At 41.7% G+C, this 20,700-nt stretch overlaps 1 protein-coding gene across 1 annotated transcript in view; it reads right to left on the bottom strand.

Annotated features, from left to right (window-relative positions):
• The window catches only part of cacna1g (calcium channel, voltage-dependent, T type, alpha 1G subunit), a 234,130-nt gene that overhangs the window by 122,971 nt on the left and 90,459 nt on the right, over positions 1–20,700 (bottom strand). Inside the window, exon 4 of the mRNA XM_076759944.1 lies at positions 13,301–13,434. Coding sequence (XP_076616059.1) covers positions 13,301–13,434 — 134 coding nt within the window. The remainder of the gene's footprint in view (positions 1–13,300; positions 13,435–20,700) is intronic.

Genomic DNA, 20,700 nt, shown 5'->3' with positions numbered 1-20,700 from the left:
GAGTGAAACAATAGTGTCTGGTTCCAGCTTCTCAGTTAGGGGGTGTCTGAAGACATGATAGGCAGATTTTCTTCCATTCCTACAGATGCAGGTTCGCTGTGTTTCCTGACTGTATTCTAAGCTAAGCTAACCGCCACTGTAGCCTCATATTTACCACATAAATATGAACTGTCTCTTTTCTCAGCAAGAAAGCATATTTCCCAAACTGAGTTAACTACTGCTGCTACCCCGTATGATGTTCAAAGGACAAATATGTGAGTCACTCCAGATTATTCAGGTCAAAATAACAAACCGTTCCAAACAGAAAACGCCAAACATGAGCACGATGTCATACTGAACGATGATGTGAAAACAAAATAGCATTTCAGCCTGATTATGAGGCTATAGGAGACAGACAATATATGATACATTCACCGTGGTTTCAGTGCTGAACAGCCCTGTCCTTATGGGAAAGTTATGGCAACATTAATACCAATGGGAAAACACGTTTCAGTGCCAAAGACACGCCATAAATCCCCAGAGCAAAATAATACAAATATTAGGGTAATTTTTCGTCAGACAGAGTTACATAAACAAACTTAAAAGCAGATGATGAATGATGTCTGTTGAAAAAAAAAAAAAAAAAAAATCCATACAAAAACACTTGCTGCCCCTGATGAGAGCCAGATGAAGTTCGGTGTGCTCAGTGAAAACTGACCCATCTCGCCTCATCTGGAACGAAGAAACAGCCGAGGAGAAATGGAGTGTATCAAACAAACGATGGAAACGACAGGAAGTTGTGCGCTGTTTTCGTCAGAGTACGTGCCAGTGTTGATGATGCTGGTGCGGGGAAGGGCAGCGGGAGGCGGACGAAGAAATGAGAAGCAGGAGAGGACGGGGGAGGCCCAACCTTGGAGGGAGTTTGCGTGAGGAGAATTCCCAAACTAAAGCACACGAAGCAGGCGTACACACCGGGGACGGAGTCAAGGACGAAAAACAGTTTTCCATCTTGTCATACACACTCTGATATGATACTTGTGCACATCTTGATACGGGGAGATCCTTACAAGGACAAACTCGCAGAAGAATGTAATGAGATTCATAGAAGTCATGCAATAAAAAGTACCCAAAGACAAAGACACACACACACACACACACACACACACACACACACACACACCTTTGGGAATGTAAACAGTTTGCTCGTCCTCTCTTATCACAGAGGCTGAAAGTGTGTGTGTTTGTACCAAAGCAGCCAGACACATGAAGGATGGTATACATACAGCTTTCCAGTTACACCTCCTTCAAAACAAAGGTGGCACGCACACACACACACACACACACACACACACACACACACACACACACACACACACTCACACACACTGACATAACAGAGGACACAGAGGACATAATGCCACCCAGAAAGACCTATAATAGGAGAACGACGCAAGACAGCTCTGGAATGTGGAACGGTGTCCAACGTTTCACCCATCCTGTCCTCACCTAACCTTTATGTCTGCCTTTCTGTCGGGATCTATCCGTCCCTCCATCTTCTGTTCATCTTCTGTCAGTCCATCCATCTTTCTTCCTGCACTGTGATAATGTTAAACAGCCAACGGTCCTACATCTGACAGATGAATAAGGAGGAATGGATGGCTGATAGATCGACCAAAAGGGCGAATCAGAGTGAAATCAATGGTGAGACAGATCTAAAAGCAACCTCACGAGTGCAAACTGTTTCATCATTTCCCTGGCTGGGTTTTTATCTCTGTATTTTTATGCAAATCATGATGGATGGACTGAGAAAAGATGAATGGAATTGACAAATTTTGATGGTGTCGTCTCGGTTTTCATGCTCGGTTTGAGGCTTGAGAGTTTGTTTTACCAGTGAAGAAATTATGTGATAAATAATGTTGGAAATGTATTTGCTGAGTAACTGATGAGGTGAGCTGAGGCATTCTCACTGCACAGCATGTTGACAAATGGCTTTGGGTATCCGGCAATGTTTTCAGCATCATGGTGGCAAGATATGTGTAAAACAGATGCTATACCCATTGATCATTCTATGTAGAGGGCTGACAATTATATGGCTATTCATATTGTTTGTCCTGCTCAGAGTAACAGGATTGATGTGAGTCTGACGTGCAGAGATAGGTCCACGGTGCGTTCAGACAGGAAGCAGGGATAAACTGCTAGCCTAGCTTTATCAAAGCGGGAAAGAAATAAATCTTCCAACACCAAAAAAAATCCACTTTCTTCATAAACATCTCTAGAGCTGCATTTATGTCACAATTACGGTACATGTTTGTAATGTAAATGTGGTGACGAACCGAATGAGATTCAGCAGTTTTGGTCAGCTCTGCTAACCCTTTTTAGCTTCTATTAGCACATTGTTTCGGTCTGCAGCTTCACCAACGTTGTTTCATCAGTAAGTCCACTGTACTGACTAAGTTAGAGACTAGCTGGTGAACATACTGGATCATTTAGCTGGAAAAGAGCCAGATATTTCCCTCAGGAGTTGGTGGAGAACAAAGCAGAGCTAAAAGGAGAGTCAGTGTTGAAGCTGCCTTGGCCAGGTCACCAGAAATGAATGTTGCTCTATGGGCAATAGTTTGCCAACATGTTAGAAATATCAACTTCATCATGCCACATCATGTCAGATGTGTGTGTTTCAGCCTGTTGGCAGCCACAAACAAAAAGGGAGAAACAGCTAGCATAGGTTCGTCAAACATGGTAAAAACCCTCCGACACCTTGGTCATGAACATGTCATATACAGCAAGCAATTTATTTTCCTGCAGCTGTCTACTGTCTTGTTGTCCTCACACTCATTTTGAAGTGTTTTTGAGGCGATTTGACCATATTACATATTTGCATACAAAACACACAAAAAAACCCACCCTGGAGTGAAAGCATTCATCCACAAAATATTAAGAGTCATGTTGTAAAAATTGAGTTATGTATTTAGTTCCCAGTTATTTGATGTTTTGGGAATCAAACTGTTGTCTCAGAGCCGAGTTCATTTTCATCATCAGCTGTCACGCCAGGTGATTGATCCACAGTCAAAGGGCTGCTTCACCTGTTATTATTACTTTAGCTAATGGTAATTTGTTAACAGATTATTGGATTACACTGATTAACCACTGTAGCTGCACATTCCTCCATTTATCACCTATTATGAACTAACCAGTCATCTGTCCTCTCCTCTGGTATTCCCTTAGTCACATATTGTTTCCATTGTATTCGCCTCCACATCACTGACAGGCAAGCTGTCACACTACATGCTCCTCAGCAAATGAATTGTGACTGATGGATAGCTCTTTGGAGTGTGCGTGTGTGTGTGTGTGTGTCAAGGAGGTGGATTTCAATGTGGTGTATGTTTACAGGATATGTGCACAGTGCATTGTTGAAGTGCAAATGCTACGGTGGATGCATCACAGAGGCAACTCTTACTGACTCTTATGTGACAGCACACATTTAACTAATGATGCATGGACAAGAGCTAATGATGAGGGCCCGATAATATCAAAGCAAGAGCATGTAGTATCATTCATGAGACGTGCAGAGAGGAAAAACCACAGAGAACAGACAGATGGAGTGTTTTCATGCTGAATCAGATTGAAAGCCTTTCATCAGCAACACTTTCTGCCATCAACCCACTCTGCTGCTTATCTAACCCAAATGTTAACCAACTTATTCTTCACGGTCATGGCTGATTACTGAATATCTCTCCTTCTCTTGCAACAATCAGATGCTGTGAGGGGAATTCTCACCCCCAAGCAGAAGAGTCAGAGGTCTTAGCTACAGATGTGCACTCCTGCAAAGGGTACGCAATAAGAGAGTTGCTCACGGGCACTTTAGAGTTAGCATTCCCTTACGGCAAATCTATAATAGACCCTGTTATTGAACCCTTTTTTCTGAAAAAGGTCTGATGGGCAATGAGGTGCAGTCTGCGTCAAACTAATAAAAACAAAAGACTCCAGTGAAAGCAGCACATATTTAATAAAACATTACAGTAATAAAGTTATGTGCTTATCCCCTCCAGGAAACTCATTATTTTGTAACTGAAGCAAACTATGTCTACAAAGCCGCTTGCAAACTGTGACAGTCTTTCCTGCATATAAAACAGCATATAAAATATAATAATTGAAACCAACTGTTCTCAGGTCAAACAAAATCAAGCTCAACAAACCAGTTTCCTTGTGAATGTGCTAATGCCTGCGGGACCTTCCTTCTGTTATCAAAAAAGAATATGCTTGCTATTTTTTTTTGATAACTGCTGAGCTTGGCATCTGCTGATGCCTTGGCCACGTGCAAATTAATAAGAACTTTTCATTTAGCAAAATGCTCTTTAAATATTGATTATCAATGCCAACCTCGTGTTAGTGACACTTTTCTACATTAAGCAAGAGAAGCAACAACTGAAACAACTGAAAATATTATTGCAACTTTCATAATAGGTGATAACATGACTGCAAAGTAAAGAATATCCTCCAGCCAATGAGAATAAAGTGATGGACATGGTGTAAATGTATGCACATAGTGCTGAATTCAGTGTAAAACAGAAAAGCTGACAAAATACACATGCCCATTTATCATTGCACACACTTCTGCAGAGCCTATTAAACATGTAATAGTAGCACATCCTTCCAGGCTTCAACTGAGCCTCAATATACCCAGAACCTGTAACATGATGTCAGTACTTTGCAGATTTTCTTTTTCCAATCTTGTGAGTGATCACAAAAGCACTGTAACAAGCAAGCATGTAATTTTCCCGGGAACTGAAAGCCACAGTTTCAGTTTGATTTACTCTGAGGTCTCTTTAAACAGTGTCATCTGACTACGCAGCTGCCAAAATCTAGATGAGAGAAAGGAGGAGCGAAAATGCTCATACATCTATCTTTAATTACAGACGTGTGCTCACAGCAGTTAAGATTTACAAGCAAGAGTTTGGGTTAGTGCATTAATTATACAGACATATGCAAAGCACTTGTATTTTTCTTCTAAAGCATGATGAGCGATTTCATGATAACTACAGTCTCAGTAAAGAGAAAGACAGAAGCATGACATGACACAGGTGAGTCAGTTCTGGCTGCACGCTTACACTAAGTGTATTCACTTTCTGTGCACGGAGAGGGTTTCCCAGCAATGACTAATGAAAGCAGGATTTCATTTGGGAACACAGGGTGAATCAGCAGAGGCTGCAGGATGCTCCTCTCTATTACTACACTCTAATTTTGGATGATAACATGGGCACCGTTTTACATGCAAATGCATCCTTGGGAGGCTTTAACAGATTCACTGCTCAACCTTTTTCATCTTCATCTTTCTTCCTTCCATCTCTTCAGCATCTACTCCCTCCCTCTGATTGATAATCTATGGCCGATCTGCTGACCCACTTGTAGTGGGGGAGATAATCGAGCTAATGGAGGAGAACCCACGTTGATAAGGACAACCAGGACGAGGAAATACAGCAGTCCAGCCCTGAAGCTGTGCACAGCAAGCTTACCGGGGGACAGAGGCAGGGAGGAGGAGGGCTGAGGGACCAACTGCGGGACTCCTGGCAGTGGACAGCTTGTTTAATGCCCATCATTGTTCATGGATGCTGTATCCTTGTCTGTGTCCTCTCTCTTTTTTTCTCCTTTGGACTGCATCATCAGTCGTTCACACTTTCTCTCTCTCTGACTCTGCTTTAGATTGAAGGAATACTTAACATTCAAATACAGTCATTTGCTTTCTGGCCAAGAGTGAGATGCGATCGATATCAATCTTGTGTCTGTGTGATAAGGATAGAGCTGGAATGGAGATGCCTTCAGCCGAGCTTAGTATACAGACAAGGGGAGACAGGTAGCCTGGCTTTGCTCAGAGCAGATGTAACAAACAGCACATAAAGCAGCCTTGTTCATATATATTGTGTCTGTTTGTTTAACCATTGGCGGCATTTCACCAGGTGCACCTTTTAGGTAATACATAACAGAAAGCAGCTACCTACTTGTGATTGACAGTAGGCGAAAGTTTAATTGAAGTAGAGAAAGTGATGTATGCATGTTATCACGTGTGAACAAGCTAACTAATGTGAGACAATGCACATGTTTGTCCGTTACCTAATGAATGATTCAACGAACGGTAACGTTGTGCTTTGATGTACTTTGAAATGAGACTGATATCAGTCATCTCGCTCCCAGAAAGAAAGCAAACGAGCTTATTTTACAAGCTGTATAATCAAAACTGTACCTAAGGTAAAAAATTGTGCATTCCGTTTTTTTTTTTTATATCTTTCTACCAACTTGTGTCTCTCACTTTACCTCCTCTGTGCCATCTCTTCCACTCTCGCCTTTCCTCCTCCGTCCTCACACTCTTTCTTCCTTCTGCCGTCCCCTAAACTGGGCTGCGGCCCATCCAAAGTGTCATCAATAAATCATAAAGAGAAGAAAAGGAGAAGACGCTGAGCCTTCGCTTCTGTGCTTCTCTCTCACCTCCTTTAGTGTGACTCAATCACAGGTCTGAAATCCAGGAGGATGTGTTGAATATTTAAAGACAGTTAAAGGTGCTAAGCTTGCATTTTAAATATCATTATACTGTGCGATGGTGAAATGAACAGCATACTTCATATAATTACCTTCAATGACTGGGACCATGGTCGAGATGATGGGTGCACCATATAGTCTTTGCTTTGTACCATTTGTTTTTCAAGTATACAGTTAAACCAGAAACTTTTTTGGTTTCTTTTAACTTTATTGGAGAGCACAAGCACACCGCAGGTTGTTTGATTTTTGCCTCTGTCCTACTTAAAACAACCACTACTTAGAGAAACTCTCAAAGCTTCAGTTTTCTTTGCACTCAAAAATGACACAGATCCTTTGCAAACCTGCACATTTCTCATTAATTTTGACTTTGTTGGACACAAGGTGAAGCACAGAGGACAGTAGCATATGATTATCTTACGTCTTAATGTCCAAAAATGTAATTTATTTATTGCCTGTCTGCTCCAGCTGGGGACCTTTGTCCATCTCATCATTGATTTCCCATCTATATCTTCCTACTGTCACAGTCAAGTAAAGCTTAAAAATTTAACCTAAATGTTAATCGAAATAAATACAACGCAAAACACAGTGCCTGTGATTAGAAATATGCTGCTATTTGATTATTAGCACAGCCTTGTAGAGCCGACATGGCTATGAACTCTCTCTCACTTTTCTCTAAATCTTGAAATGTTGAATAACTTCTCCTCTTTGGGCCTCTAAAAATCCTTCAAATGAAACATCTGAACAGCTCACAACTCTTGTCATGAGGGATGAGAGTTAGACATCGCTCTATTTTATTGAAGCCAGAAATGTTTGGGAGCTACTTTTCTATTCTATGGTTGAACTGAGGTATCATATACACCATATAGTAGGTCGTGGATGAAGGTAACGACTGTATGTGTTGCATGAATATGGTGATCTTGCATATGAAATCATGTCAGCAAATACCTATTTGATCTGTTTTTACAGCCTATGAAATTTAGAGCAGCAGAACATAATTCATCCAAACTAGCCAATCCAACCACAAGGAGTATTTTCATCCGTGGTGTTTGTCATCAAACATCAGCCCAAATACATATTGAGGGAATCCAATAAAGCGATCGAGCCGGCTGCCTCGGCTTCTCTTCCTCTCTCTCTGTCTGCCTTTTCTCTGTCAATCTATAACCCTTCCTCCTCTTCCCACCTCACTCCCCCTCTTCCTCCTCACCTATCCTTTCTGTCTCTCTCCAGGAGGAATCCAGCCACAGAGAGTGTGCGTTAAGTCAGATCGATGTACTATGGATAGGATACCCTGTCTGCTACAGTCAGTTCTGGTGCACTCTGCTATTTAGACTCCCTCGGCTATCGACTGGGGCTCCACTGCATCGATCAATAAATAAATACATAAATAAATGAAAACACTCTTTTAACAAGTCACTCAATCTAGAGCTGAGTCCAAAAATGTAAGTTAGCTTATTTACACTTCGCTGTAGTCACTTCTGCAGTATTTAAATGGACTTGTTTATTTAACATTTTACTAAATGGAATGTGCTTTTTTGTGTCTGTTTGCCTCATTTAGAATCTCTGAAATTAATGGAACTTCATCACAAAGAAATACATTTTTCATACTGACACTCTGTAGCTGAATAGTTTTTGCTTTGTAATTTGTGATAAGATGCGTCAAGCCACTTTATATTTGTGTGTTTCCCCAACAACAATCAAATGTATTTTTAGCTGTACATGCATTCACAGATGCAGAACTGACTGAACACATAACAAATTAGGCTACAGAGCAATCAAAGTGCCAGATTCATGATGCTGACTGCACCTGGCTCGTTAGGAGAGCTGTCTGGTACAGGAAAGGATACGCACGTTATAATTTTTGTCTAATGCTAACGCTGTACTCATCAGAGTAATTACTGAGATGTGAGAACATGGCGACATCACTACAGTAAAATTCAACAGGACAAGAAAAGAGCAGGTTATAAACAAGCCAGATTCACTAAACCAATTTTGGGGGGAATAAAAATAATTGTAATAAAGTGAAAACATCCTCTCAGGTCAGCTGTGTTCTTTCTAGTTTACTGTTGCCATGTATGTGAACATCATGTGATATATTTCTGTTTTCCCTCTTCCCCTATAAAATGTTTAGGAATGTGCTGTCTAGGCTTTACGAACATAAACTAGGGTTTTTGTCGGACTTCAGACAAATTCTCAAAGGATTGCCATGAGATCTTATTGTTGTAGTTCAGAGGTTCATTGGTATTAGCGAGGCAGCAAGTCATCGGTCTGGAATAGCGATGACAAAATCTTGGATACCGCACAAAAACAAAGACAGAGATCACATCTATATGCATTACAACCACACTTGTATGGGCTCCAAATCTTATGTACAGACGATGCTCAAAAAATTCTGTGTTCACATTGTGCACAAGTGACTCTGAACAACTTGACAGGTAGAACAAACAACTTGGAAGTGTGAGAACAAGCCATCAAGCAGCCTGAGTGAACTTTTCTCCTCACACTGGGTGCTATCGTCAGCGCTTTCACACTTCACACACATGCAGCCGAAGAGTGCCGCACGTGAGTTCATGACTGAGCGCGAGCCAAGCATCACAAAGTCCACCACGAATCAAATATCTAGTTTTTTTTTTTTTTAATTAAAATGTTAAGTGTGAGTTTTCATCCACCATCAAAAAACTGATAAAACCTTTTCAAGTGTGAAACTTCTTTCCGCTGGTTTTTTGACTTTATGGTGTGAATGTGGTGCATCCATCCCGCACTCCCTCCGCCATTCACCCCGCAAAACCTCCCTCTCCTCCTCCACCTGCTTGGTACGAGCATCCCTCCATCATTCCCTCCAGTCTCCCTCCTGACAGTGAGGTGATTAGGAGAGAGCGCAGACCTGCTGAAAAGGCAGCTTAGCTGTAATTATCGTCTCAGAAAGAAACAAACAGTTCATCAGAGCCATCCTCCGCAGACTTAACAACTGTTGCCAGGATGAATCAAATGCTCCACAACCAGCCGTTTCCTAGGTTACCATTGTCTCTGTATGGCTGGGGGCTTTCCGCACAGATGAGATTTTTTTTTTTTTTTGTAATTTGTTCAGAAATGGCAACATAGCATAAACCATGAAAACACCAAAATATGTTCACACATGCACAAACACACTCAGACGTAAGCCGACATGCATGCAAACACCAGTAGATACAGACACAGAAACGGAGTTAATGTCTTGTGTCATGTTTTCTGTCACACTTCATAGTTTTCATGCTCTGGTACACACACAGAACCGATGCCAACGTTGTCCATAAATTTTTTTTGGGACGTATCTCGGAGTTATTACAGGGTAACAGTGACAGGAAATATGATGAGGGCGAGAAACGAGGATTACACGCAGTAATGGTCCCACGCTTGATTTCAAACCAAGACGTCACAGATGCATGTAAGACAGCATTCAAACTGCTGCACCAGAACAGAGCCTGAGCATATGCTGGCCCGAGCGGTCTCCATTAATATAACGCTATAAAGTCAGGCAGGCGGTCGGATCTAAATCTAAATTAATAACAAGATTTCCTCACATAGGGTTCACGTACATGACATGAGTATGTTCCTGTGAAAGTGCAGAAACACTTTTAGCCACATCTCTCCATACTGTGTATATACATATATATATATGTGTGTGTGTGTGTGTGTGTGTATATATATAGTTTTAGTCTACATATTTCAGTTTACAGGTCAGCAACCAAAGGCATTGCCAGTGGCACAAGACAAGGTAAATACTACACTACAATGTTGACATACGTCATTGCTTTGTTGAATATTACAGTGTGGTCTGATAATTACAGGCTGCTAATGTAGATCGGTGATAAAAACAGACTTAACCAGCATGCTGAATTACTCATTTCTTGCCGTGCATTTTTTTGCACCATAGAAGAGACAAGGCATGGTCGACATTCAGCCATGAAACAGCAGAATAAACATGGATGCTTGAATTTACTGTATTAGCTTTGTGTCAAGTTAGCAATTAAAAGTTAATAGTCAATCAAGCTTGCTGTACAACAGTATAGGTGCAGTAGGCTAGAACCACCTGCCAAAGAGGAGACCATGGAGCACAGACTTGTACACGCCGCAGCGAGCAAGTCTAGCAGGTGAGTCTGATAGAAGTCAAGTAAGAGGATAGCATCAAAATATGATAAGCAATAAGATGAACACTGTATACCTCCAAAAATCAGGCATCAGAGGTCAGCTACAAAATTTCAGAATCACTCACAGAAAGAGAATAGATAAAGGAGGTTCTTCAGAGAGCTTTTGTAGTTGGACTGCTGAATAAAGACACCATCAAACTGAGGATCCGGTGCTCTGTGTGGCTGTGGATGAAAGTGCGGACATCAATGACGCCCCACATCTCGCAGCCGGCAGACAACAGACCATTCAAAGGCCTGTGTGAGCTCAAAGTATCGACACGCAGAGCAGACATAGCCCCGTTTACATGTATCTTCTCAGAAGCCTGCATCACAACATGGTTTTGCATGTGTGAATGAGCAACTGAGCGAGGGAATGCTGTGCAAGCGGCAGGCATACAACTCTATTATTACCATATACAAGGTCAAACCAACGATAATGTAACAGACTGTCAGCGCATAAACTGAAAATGAATTGCATGCGTGTTAACAAATGCCGCTGGCACACCGGCCGTCTTCTTCTTCGCAAATTGATATTCTCATAGAAAATGTTGCCTGGTCTGTACTGCAAACACAGACCCTTACCTCCCACCCTTAGCTGACATGTGCACGTTCCTGCATGCACATACACTATTTCTGTGTTACATGCCATCACAAACTGTTAATGTAATCCTAACAGCAGTTAACAATACAACTCAATAGGCATTTCCATACAGGCCTGATGACATGTTTTCATGATGTGATAAGAGGTGCAATGATTTTTTTTTTTTTCTATTATTTGATAAACAGAAAAAATATTAGCAACAATTTGGAAAACCTATTAACTGTTTAAGTGGATTTTAAAAATGCCAAAAGCTGGCTTGCTCAAACTCCTGATATGTGTATTTAATTCCTAGTTTCCATAGTCTTCTGTGTAAATTGAATATCTTAAGGTTGGTCAGACAAAAAAAATAATAGTATAATAATTTCATTATACTTATATGGGATGCTAAGTTACATTTTTTTGAGACATGAAGTTTAAATAAAACTTGCAGAATGGATGGGTTTGTCTATTGCAGTTGTCCTCTTATGAAATTCCACACAGTAATCATTCATCTAATGCCTATTCCTTACGCATATCTTATTCTGCACTGCTGCAATGACCCAGTTTCCCCCTACCAGTACATTATAGTTTCATCTGTATGCATCTGAGTAGAATATCTCTATTCATCATCGCTGTAACGATGTAACTATGTACTCCTTGAATGAACATTAAGCCTGTTTTGACTGCCTGTAGCGGCAGTTTAAATTTGAAGATCACTTTATTGGCTTTCTTATCACTGCTGGATTAGTGTTTGAATATCAGACATTACTGTATTTGCCCATCTAGTTCACTGGCATTAGATTAGTCGTTCTCCAGAGAAGCAGCTTTTACTATCTCTGATCTTAAATGATTTCCACTCAGATATATGATGCAGGTATAAAGAGAGGAGAGGAATTAGATTAATGAGGGCTGAGGAAGAAGCTCAGGGTTGATGCTGCAGAGAAGAGCAAGACAGTGACCCTCCACTGTAGAAAACAGCTGTCCATCACAGCTGTGCTTTGCAGGTTTGTTACTGCGTAAAAGCAGGTGAAATGTATCTCATCTCTGCTGCTGAAGGACACACACGCAGTCACACGCACGCTCAGAAGGAAACGTGTCCTGTTCCCACTGATGGACAACAGAAGCTGTAGCAGAAGGGTGGCATTAAAAACCAGCAGGGGATATAGTGTGATGAAAATGTCAGACCAAGACCAGCAGGCTCTGATCTGTAACATGTTTAATCAAATTACAGTGTCTGTGTGTGTGTGTGTGTGTGTGTGTGTGTGTGTGTGTGTGTGCATTGCTGCGTGTGCATTAGTGTACATACATCACTGTGTGAGTGTCTGTGCCCACTGTGTTCAGATACTGTGTGCATCTAAGCGTGTGCAGAGATTGTCTTTTAATATGTATGCATCTGTTCACTGCGTGTCTTTATTTGTTCATTGTGTGCCAGGATTTGTGCATACAGCACAAATGCACGTATTTGATGGAAGTTGGTCAACACATGTTAAATCTGCAGGTGAAGTAAAGTCATGAAGCCTGTAAAAAAAAATGAACCAAAAAAACCTAATCTCATTCTGGTCTGCTGCTTGACGGATTCTGAGCACACAAGAATTTAAGAGGGTGCTTGCTACCAATTTCTACCTAAATGGCTTTTACGGGACATTTAGGGGAAGTTTATTTCATGACAAATCCAGCGGAGAGCGCTGGGAAGTAGCCCGACGTGACTTAGAGGACTGGCTCTAACAGGTTCATGCTTTAAATGCAAAGTCGTTTGATCTGCACTTGGGGCAGCGAGCAAAGAAACCCTGCAGCTTGTTGAAACCTAGTGACACAATTACATTTAGAATCTCAAATCATCCAGAACACTCTTCATCCTGTCCTTCATGAATCTGTCCCTCTACTGCCAAATCCTGACTTGCAGACGGATGAACACTCAAATTTGTCGTATGTGTGTGTGTGTGTGTGTGTATGAAACTTCTTATGCAACCCCCCAGTGTTTATGCATGGTTATGCTAGGCCACCTGTGTGTTTGAGTGCGTGTGTTTGCGCGTGAAATCGCTTAACTCACCCAGCCACTACTATGAAGAAGTCCAAGCGGTTCCACGTGTCTCCAAGGTAACACTTCTTGCCAAAAATCCCCAGAGCCACCATCTTGATCACCATCTCAATGGCAAAGAATGCAAAGATGAAGTCATCGAAGTCCTGCAGAGAGAGACACGAGTTAGCGTTATTATGTAAAGCAAAACAATATAACACACAGCTGGGGCTGATGGCAATGTCATTTGGTCATAAAATATGTATTGGACAAATGAAAATTTTGATCACATGATGGCGCTAGACGAAATGTTGAGAGGATCACCAAAGTTACTACAATTCATGCAAAAGGGAACTCGACTGTCTGTGGAAATTGTTCTTGAGACATTTCACTAAAAACCACAATCGCCAACCTCATGGTGGCAACAGAGAAAAGGTCGGGGGATCACCAAAAACATTAATGCATCGTCTCGGAACCATGAATGTCTGCACAAACGTTGGTGCCGATACATTGAGATATTTCATTGGGTTTGTGAAAACTTTGACCTGCTGGTAGCACAAGAAGAATCATCAGGAGATCATAAAAGCCAGTCAGCTTCATCTTCTGAGGACCAACCACGCAGACCAATATTTGTACAAAATGTGGCTAAAAATCATGTAACATAAAGAATAAGGTCTCACACAATTTGTTACTGTGATCGAATGTAACTTCAGTCACGGGCGTATGTACGTGCGAGCGTAGAGACCACCACGAGGGACCACCTGTTATCACAGGTCCAAATTTCATAGCAAGTGAGCAAACTCCATCCACTGACGAAGGCCACGAGATGTCTTTGGAATCTCCGAAATCTCTGAATTTATGTCAAAGGGCTATTTTTAAGGTCAATAATGAAGCTTTGATCTAGACTTCAAACATTTTTGTATTTCTTTACCACAGTTTGTTGTTATTTATTAGTGTATACATTAATTAGTGGCCAACATAATATATGGCAGAACTTTACATGATCTGGATTATCAGAGTTCAGCCAGTATTCTCAGCCATAACAATGTATCAGTCAGGCTCTAATAGCAGTCATATTTGATGTCTAAAAATAGCCCACTGAGAACCTTTGACAGTAATGTGATACTTTATTAATTCCTGCAGAGGAATCCTCTTTTCTCTTTGCCCTGCCGTCAGGAGGTCAGGCTCCCTGTGGAGGGAGGAGAGAGAAAGGAAAAGAGAAAAAAGATAACAGCCTCCATGTAGCTGCAAAGGATTTAGCGTCTTGCTCAAGGACACTTCAGCGAGCCAGTCGACATGGGTCCTCCACCGCGTGGCCACCTAGCCGCCTTCACTGAGACTCAAGTGACAAATGGCTTCCGATGCAGAGTATACAATGTAATAACCTGGAACAAGCCGCTCATTGCACTAATCAGTATTCCTGCCCTCATTACTGTCTGTCTGGCTGTCTGACTGAGCTTCAGCCCTCCAAATCATTATCAGGCTAGTCTGAAGAGGAAAAAAAAAAAAAGGGCGAGAACGAGGACGGGAGTTGGCTGGGAATTAAAAAGGAGATAACCTTAGTTACATGAAAATCAACAAATACATCTAAAAAGGCAGAAGAGAGAGAATTGGAGATGAGGAGGGGAAAAATCCAGCTCAAAGTCAAAAAATAAAAGAAATTTCTGGAAGGAGATCAAGGCACAGGACACCCACTGATAGATGAGTCATCCAAACATGAACAGAGAAATGTATAAATACATCCAATCCTGTTAGCTTAGGCTGAAGCTAGCCTCTCGCTGCTCCAAAGTTCACTAGCAATGAAATGTACAGGTTCACACGGGAATGTATGTGTGTGTGTGTGTGTGTGTGTGTGTGTGTGTGCGTGTGTGCCCAAGTTCTGATCGGCCCCATTAGTGGAGAGCATTCATGTACTCTGCCTGGAAAGCCCAAAAGATTTGACTCAACATATGGGGTTGCACTGTGATTTCCAGGGCATGTGAGCTACCAGACAGTTGGTTTCTTTAGCAAACAGCTGCCCCAGGTTAACTCCCCAGCACTGACCATACATCACTCCAGATGTTTTACACACTACTCATTTACTAGAGAGAGGCAGAAGAGCCTCCGAGCAGATTGTTCTGTCATGCATAGTCCCCCAGAAGAAAAGGTAGAAGAAAAACATTGTGTTCAGTGTTTGATCTAAATTAAATCTGTCTGCTGTGACCAACTTGTCTATGGTGTAGTACATGAGTAATGATACAGGAATATGGATGTTATGCAGTGTCACCATGAATCCCATAACACTGCTCAAGTACAAAGGACACACTGAACCATGGTTAAGTCACAGCTTTCTAATTGCTCCACCATATAAAACTGTTCATATGATCAAAGGTGTCACAGTAAAGGAAAATATTTCCAGCTTGGCTGAATGCAACAACTTTCAACTGATTATTTTGAGGATGCTGAAAATGAGCTGAATTCAACCACATTATGTATTAGTGTAAGATATATTAATGTAACATATTTGCTCTAGCCCATTTCTTCCTAACTCACAAAATTCTACTTGGGTAGTATTTTCAACTGCATTTGTTTCAGGAAATTTTAAACCAATACATCAAAATATAGAAGATCAGGGTCTATGAATGCAGTCGTTTGATGAAAATATGCTTGCATTAAAGAAAAATCTTAAAAAGTCAATTTGCTTTAGTTTGGATGACAAGAGCAGAGGAAATCATGTCAGTGGAGATCCTATGGCAGGTGATGATCAATCCCTGTTGATTGATCATCACCTGATATCTTCTTCCAGTTTGGAGGGCTCAGAGCACTGTGGTCCTTGACCTTGGCAGCATGTGTGCTAACTCTGTGATGCATGGTATAACCAACTGCTTCTTTTCACTTGCTAGCAATGAGCTTCACTAAAAAGGCAAAGTACACATTCATGCTATTACCCACAGTTCTATCCTTCAGGTACAGGCGCCTGCTAATGTAGCGACAAGATTTTTCTTTTTTACCTTTTTTTACTGAAGGAAGTTTGAGTGAGGGGAGTCGTTTCATCTGCAGAAACGCTCTATTTGCAAGTGCTGCTTTTCCACTTTCCAAACCCAGATTGGCTGCTCACAAATATATATAGATATAATTTAGAGAAACACCATCTTCTCTGAACTATATCCAGCTGATTTACAGCTCTGGACACCTCAAATCATGGATTACAGTGCTGATAGGGACAAGAACAGCTATCAATTTACTTTGGTAATTTACGTTTTGACAGGACTGGTATGAGGTTGAATAACGACATGCAATCAATCAGTGAGCTTTAGGTAGGTGTGTGTTTGAACTTTGGACAAAGCCAGCTGTCTCTCTCTGCTTGCAGACTTTATGCTAAGCTAGGCTAATCGCCACTTGCCTCCAGCTCAATATTGAACACACAGGCGTGAGAGCGGTATTGATCTTTTCACTTCACTCTCAGACAGAAACCAAATCATGTATTTCTCAAACACTGTCGATTTAATCATTTCCTTTTGCTTTTGCTACAGCAGATCAAATATTTTCAGAAAATGATATTTTGAAGTGTCTACAAGGTTGTGTTTTTTAAGTATGTACATGATCACTGCAAACTCTGTGTGAGTACTTTCTGTCTGCCTGATATAAAAGCCCTCGGGAAGCTTCCCGCAGTTATTAGTAATCAGCTCTTCAAAGTATTCTTTGCATATTGGATCTTGCATGATAGATAACAGGGCACATCAAAAGACTTTGGGAAAAATAAACAGAAACTCCAACGAGTGACAGATGTTAGAACTCCAGCGCATGACTGGGAGAGAATGTGCGTTGTGTGAAATAGAGAAGAGCGGATATGTTTACCGCCATGCTGAGCATAAAATGACTGCAATGCCTTCTCCTCTAATACTCCATCCTTCTGTCTCTGTTCACTTTTGTTTAATGAAGCAGACATTCCTCCTGTCTCTGCTGGGGAGTAATTACTCATCTATTTTGCATTAGCTAAAGCCTGCATGCCCACAGAGCCCATAATATAAGAAACCCCCTTAAGTCTCCAGGTGATGGGACAATATCTTCACTGTCACACAGACACACGCACGCATGCAAACGCACACAGACACATTCTTGGCACAGCTGAGATTCAAATTCATCAAAGTCAACAGGACACGCTGGCCTGAGGCATTCCCAGTGGAGCATACTGGTGTAGCAGCACGTGGTGATACAGCCTCTGCAATCAGGATATTGATTTCCTGAAACTTGTGCCACACCTCAGTGGAGCGTAAAACACGCTGAATGATTCTGACGAACACGGACTGGATTTAATATCTAAACATACAGCAAAAGCTCTGTAGATAACACATCAATCACAGGCCAAGGTCTCCAAGGTTTCCTGACGAGAACAAGCTGGCTCTTTACCAAAATGGAAAAGCGTGTGTGTATATTGTCACCATGGTTCAGTGGCTGTACATCCATGTGGAGAACAGGGAAGCACACACACACACACACACACATACACGCCTGCCTCGGAGAGAAGACTCACCACTGACCTGTGCTGAACAGCTCACTGCTCACACAATCCCTAATTTCTACCCTCTGCTGCTTCCTCTCCTGGTGAAGAGACTTACAGAGCAGCAGAATATTTCAAGTCAGTCAGAAAAAAAAATGCTGCAACTTTTGGAATACCTCCAAAGAATAATGAGCCTTTCACATTACGTGAAAACAAAACTAAAAAGTTAATTATGTTATATCATCCAGCCTAATCCTAGTTCATACAAGCGTCACGAAATTGACTTTCATTTGGCGTGACAGTCACAAAAGTGTGAAATAGGCCCACAAATGACAGCAGAGAACTTGTGGCGAGTCGATCCGGTCTAAATCTCTTTGAAACAACGAGGGATGAATGAAGGCAAAAACACTGTTGAAGCAAAATTAAGAGGTGAATCAGATGATATTAAGGGATGGTTGCGCAATAGTCTTTGGCAATCTGTGATCATGGCACAAAAACAGTTTAAAAGGACAAGGTTTCATTCAGGTTTTGAATGTGTTGCTAATGCTGCTTGTGTTCATTGCTGCGCTGGTATTGCACTGCATCGCTCAGAGATCATTGTCAATGAAACAGTGCTGGCAGTACTGTAAAGGCTTTGTCTTTTGATTTTGTGTAGGCGGCAGGTAACGCTGCTCACGCTTCTATATTTATTCCAAACAAACCAGTCACTGCTGCCAGAAATGGAAAAGCCTTCACTTCCTGTGCACCAGACGAACCCTGGAAAGACTCACCAGACACTCGCCGTTTATAAAAGCACTTGTAAAAGCTCCAAGTCATAAAGTGTGTGTATGGGATTAATCACTGGTAGCAAAATCTAAATGAATTTCCATAATATTAAAGTGTTGCATATTATCGGCCTTTTCCACAGTCGTTATTTTGGCTTCTCGTGGCTGGAAAAGCACAGGTGTTGCTAATATCGTTAATCACAGCTCCTTTCTATTCAAGCGTCACAGTCCATGACTGCGTGACAGTGAGCCAGCACGCTCAACACCAGGACCCTGAGCCTCATGCGAAATGGAATTCAGCCACGATTAACTGTAATATTTCTCAGTTTCCTAAATTTAGGGCTGTGTCTGAAATCACTTCCAATTTGCAAGTTAACTACTTCTATCATTGAATTCTTGCTGTAAAATGAATGTTTTATATGTATACATTAAAACAAATGAGCAGTGTCTATAGCGCTGCTTTTAAATAGAAATCCCACAATTAGTAACCTACAGGTGATGTTATTGGCTGTACATCTGTGTTACTCTACAGTCTACGGATGGCGCTGTCAGCAGGCTGCCACTGGCCAGACACAGAGGCTTCTGTCCACACCAGCCTCTCATCACTTTTTCCTTTGAGATATTCAAGTTTTTCATTTTCCGATTCAAGTAAACTTAAATATTTCCCCACTTTATGCCAGTGAAGAAAAAGAGGACATCAGATACACACTTAAGTCTTTTGCCTTCTGCCACCCTTATCTGCTCTCCCTCTCTTGTCTCTCTGCAGTAGCAGCTGGACGGGATTCCTGCTTTATGCGAGCTCGCGGCATTCCTCCTCCTCCGCCTCCTCCCGTCTACCACCGACTTCCCTGTCTCTCATCTTTATCTTCCACTTATCTTTTTCTCCCACTGCGTCCGTCTCTCTACCAAGGAAGGCATATCACTCCGCAGTTACTGTGATTACGTCTCCCACAGTATCTCACAGCGTGCAGGGCTGCAGTGTGTGTGAGCGGGTGTGCGGTTCATGGTGCATTTGTGTGTGTGCATGCTCGTGTGTGTACGCCATTGTCATTTTTCTTGTGCTTGCTGATTATAAGATTGTAGTGCATTTGTGTGTGTGTGTGTGTGTGTGTGTGTGTGTGCAGCTATCTTTGTGAGAACCAGTGTAACTATTAGTCATGGTGTTAGGGGTTAGGTTAAGGGTAAGGTTTTTAGCTGTGATGGTTAAGGTTAGGTTGAGAGGCGAGGGGGTGCATTATGTCACTGTGTGTCCTCGCAAGGATAGAAGTACAAATATGTGTCTCACACACAATTCCACTGTATGGATACACATAAAACATTCAGACAGCTTTGTTCCCTCTCTCTCTCCGTGTGTATTCAGTCTTCAAACCTCTCAGCCTAAACAGTGATACCATACACCAGCTTAACAGCCCTGTGTGCATGTGTGTGTGTGTGTGTGTGCGTATGTGTGTGTGTGTGAACGCCCATGTTGCTTCTCACATTGCCTGAGAACAAGTATAAACACACGTGTCCACCAGGCACACGCAGACTTCAGCAAGCCCAGCGAGCTGCATTGCGTGTTATCAATGCGTCAAGCGAGTGCCAACATTACACACCCTCTCATCACCTCCTAAACGGAGGCTTTATGCTCTAAGTGCACTTTATCACTGATGCCTTGTGCACTTAAAACACTCCCTAATGACTTGACGCGGCTCAGTCCAAATCAAAGCGCCGTCAAAGCGGTTAGATACAGTATGACACCCAAGTGTGAAGAGACGAACAATCGAGATCCGCAGATCAGAAACATTCCCCCACATGATGCAAATATTGCCATGTGTTTCTGCACACGAGGGCAGGCGGCTGTGGTTAAACAATACACGGGCAGGATGTCTGTCTGTCAGTAAGTCCACAGAAAGTATCGATTAGGTGATTGGTCAATCGACAGAAAAATAGTCTTCAGTGATTTTGATAGAAAACTAGTAATTTAAGTCACTTATTCATCAGAGATGCTCAAGTTCCAGCTTCTGAATTTCACACATTTGCTGTTTGTCTTAATGTATAGTGAACTGCACATTAATATTTATTTTTTAAGTTATTAAAATACTGCCATTTATGCTTTACAGATAGTGCTGATTGAATTTTTGCCAACATGGCAACTCAAAGGTTTGCTATTAATGGCTTATAGCTGATCTATAAAGCATTAGACACTT

Source organism: Chaetodon auriga, chromosome 20, assembly GCF_051107435.1.
Source record: "Chaetodon auriga isolate fChaAug3 chromosome 20, fChaAug3.hap1, whole genome shotgun sequence".
NCBI lineage: Eukaryota > Metazoa > Chordata > Actinopteri > Chaetodontiformes > Chaetodontidae > Chaetodon > Chaetodon auriga.
The sequence above is the reverse complement of the archived record's forward strand: the minus strand, read 5'-3'. Positions and strand labels throughout refer to the sequence as shown.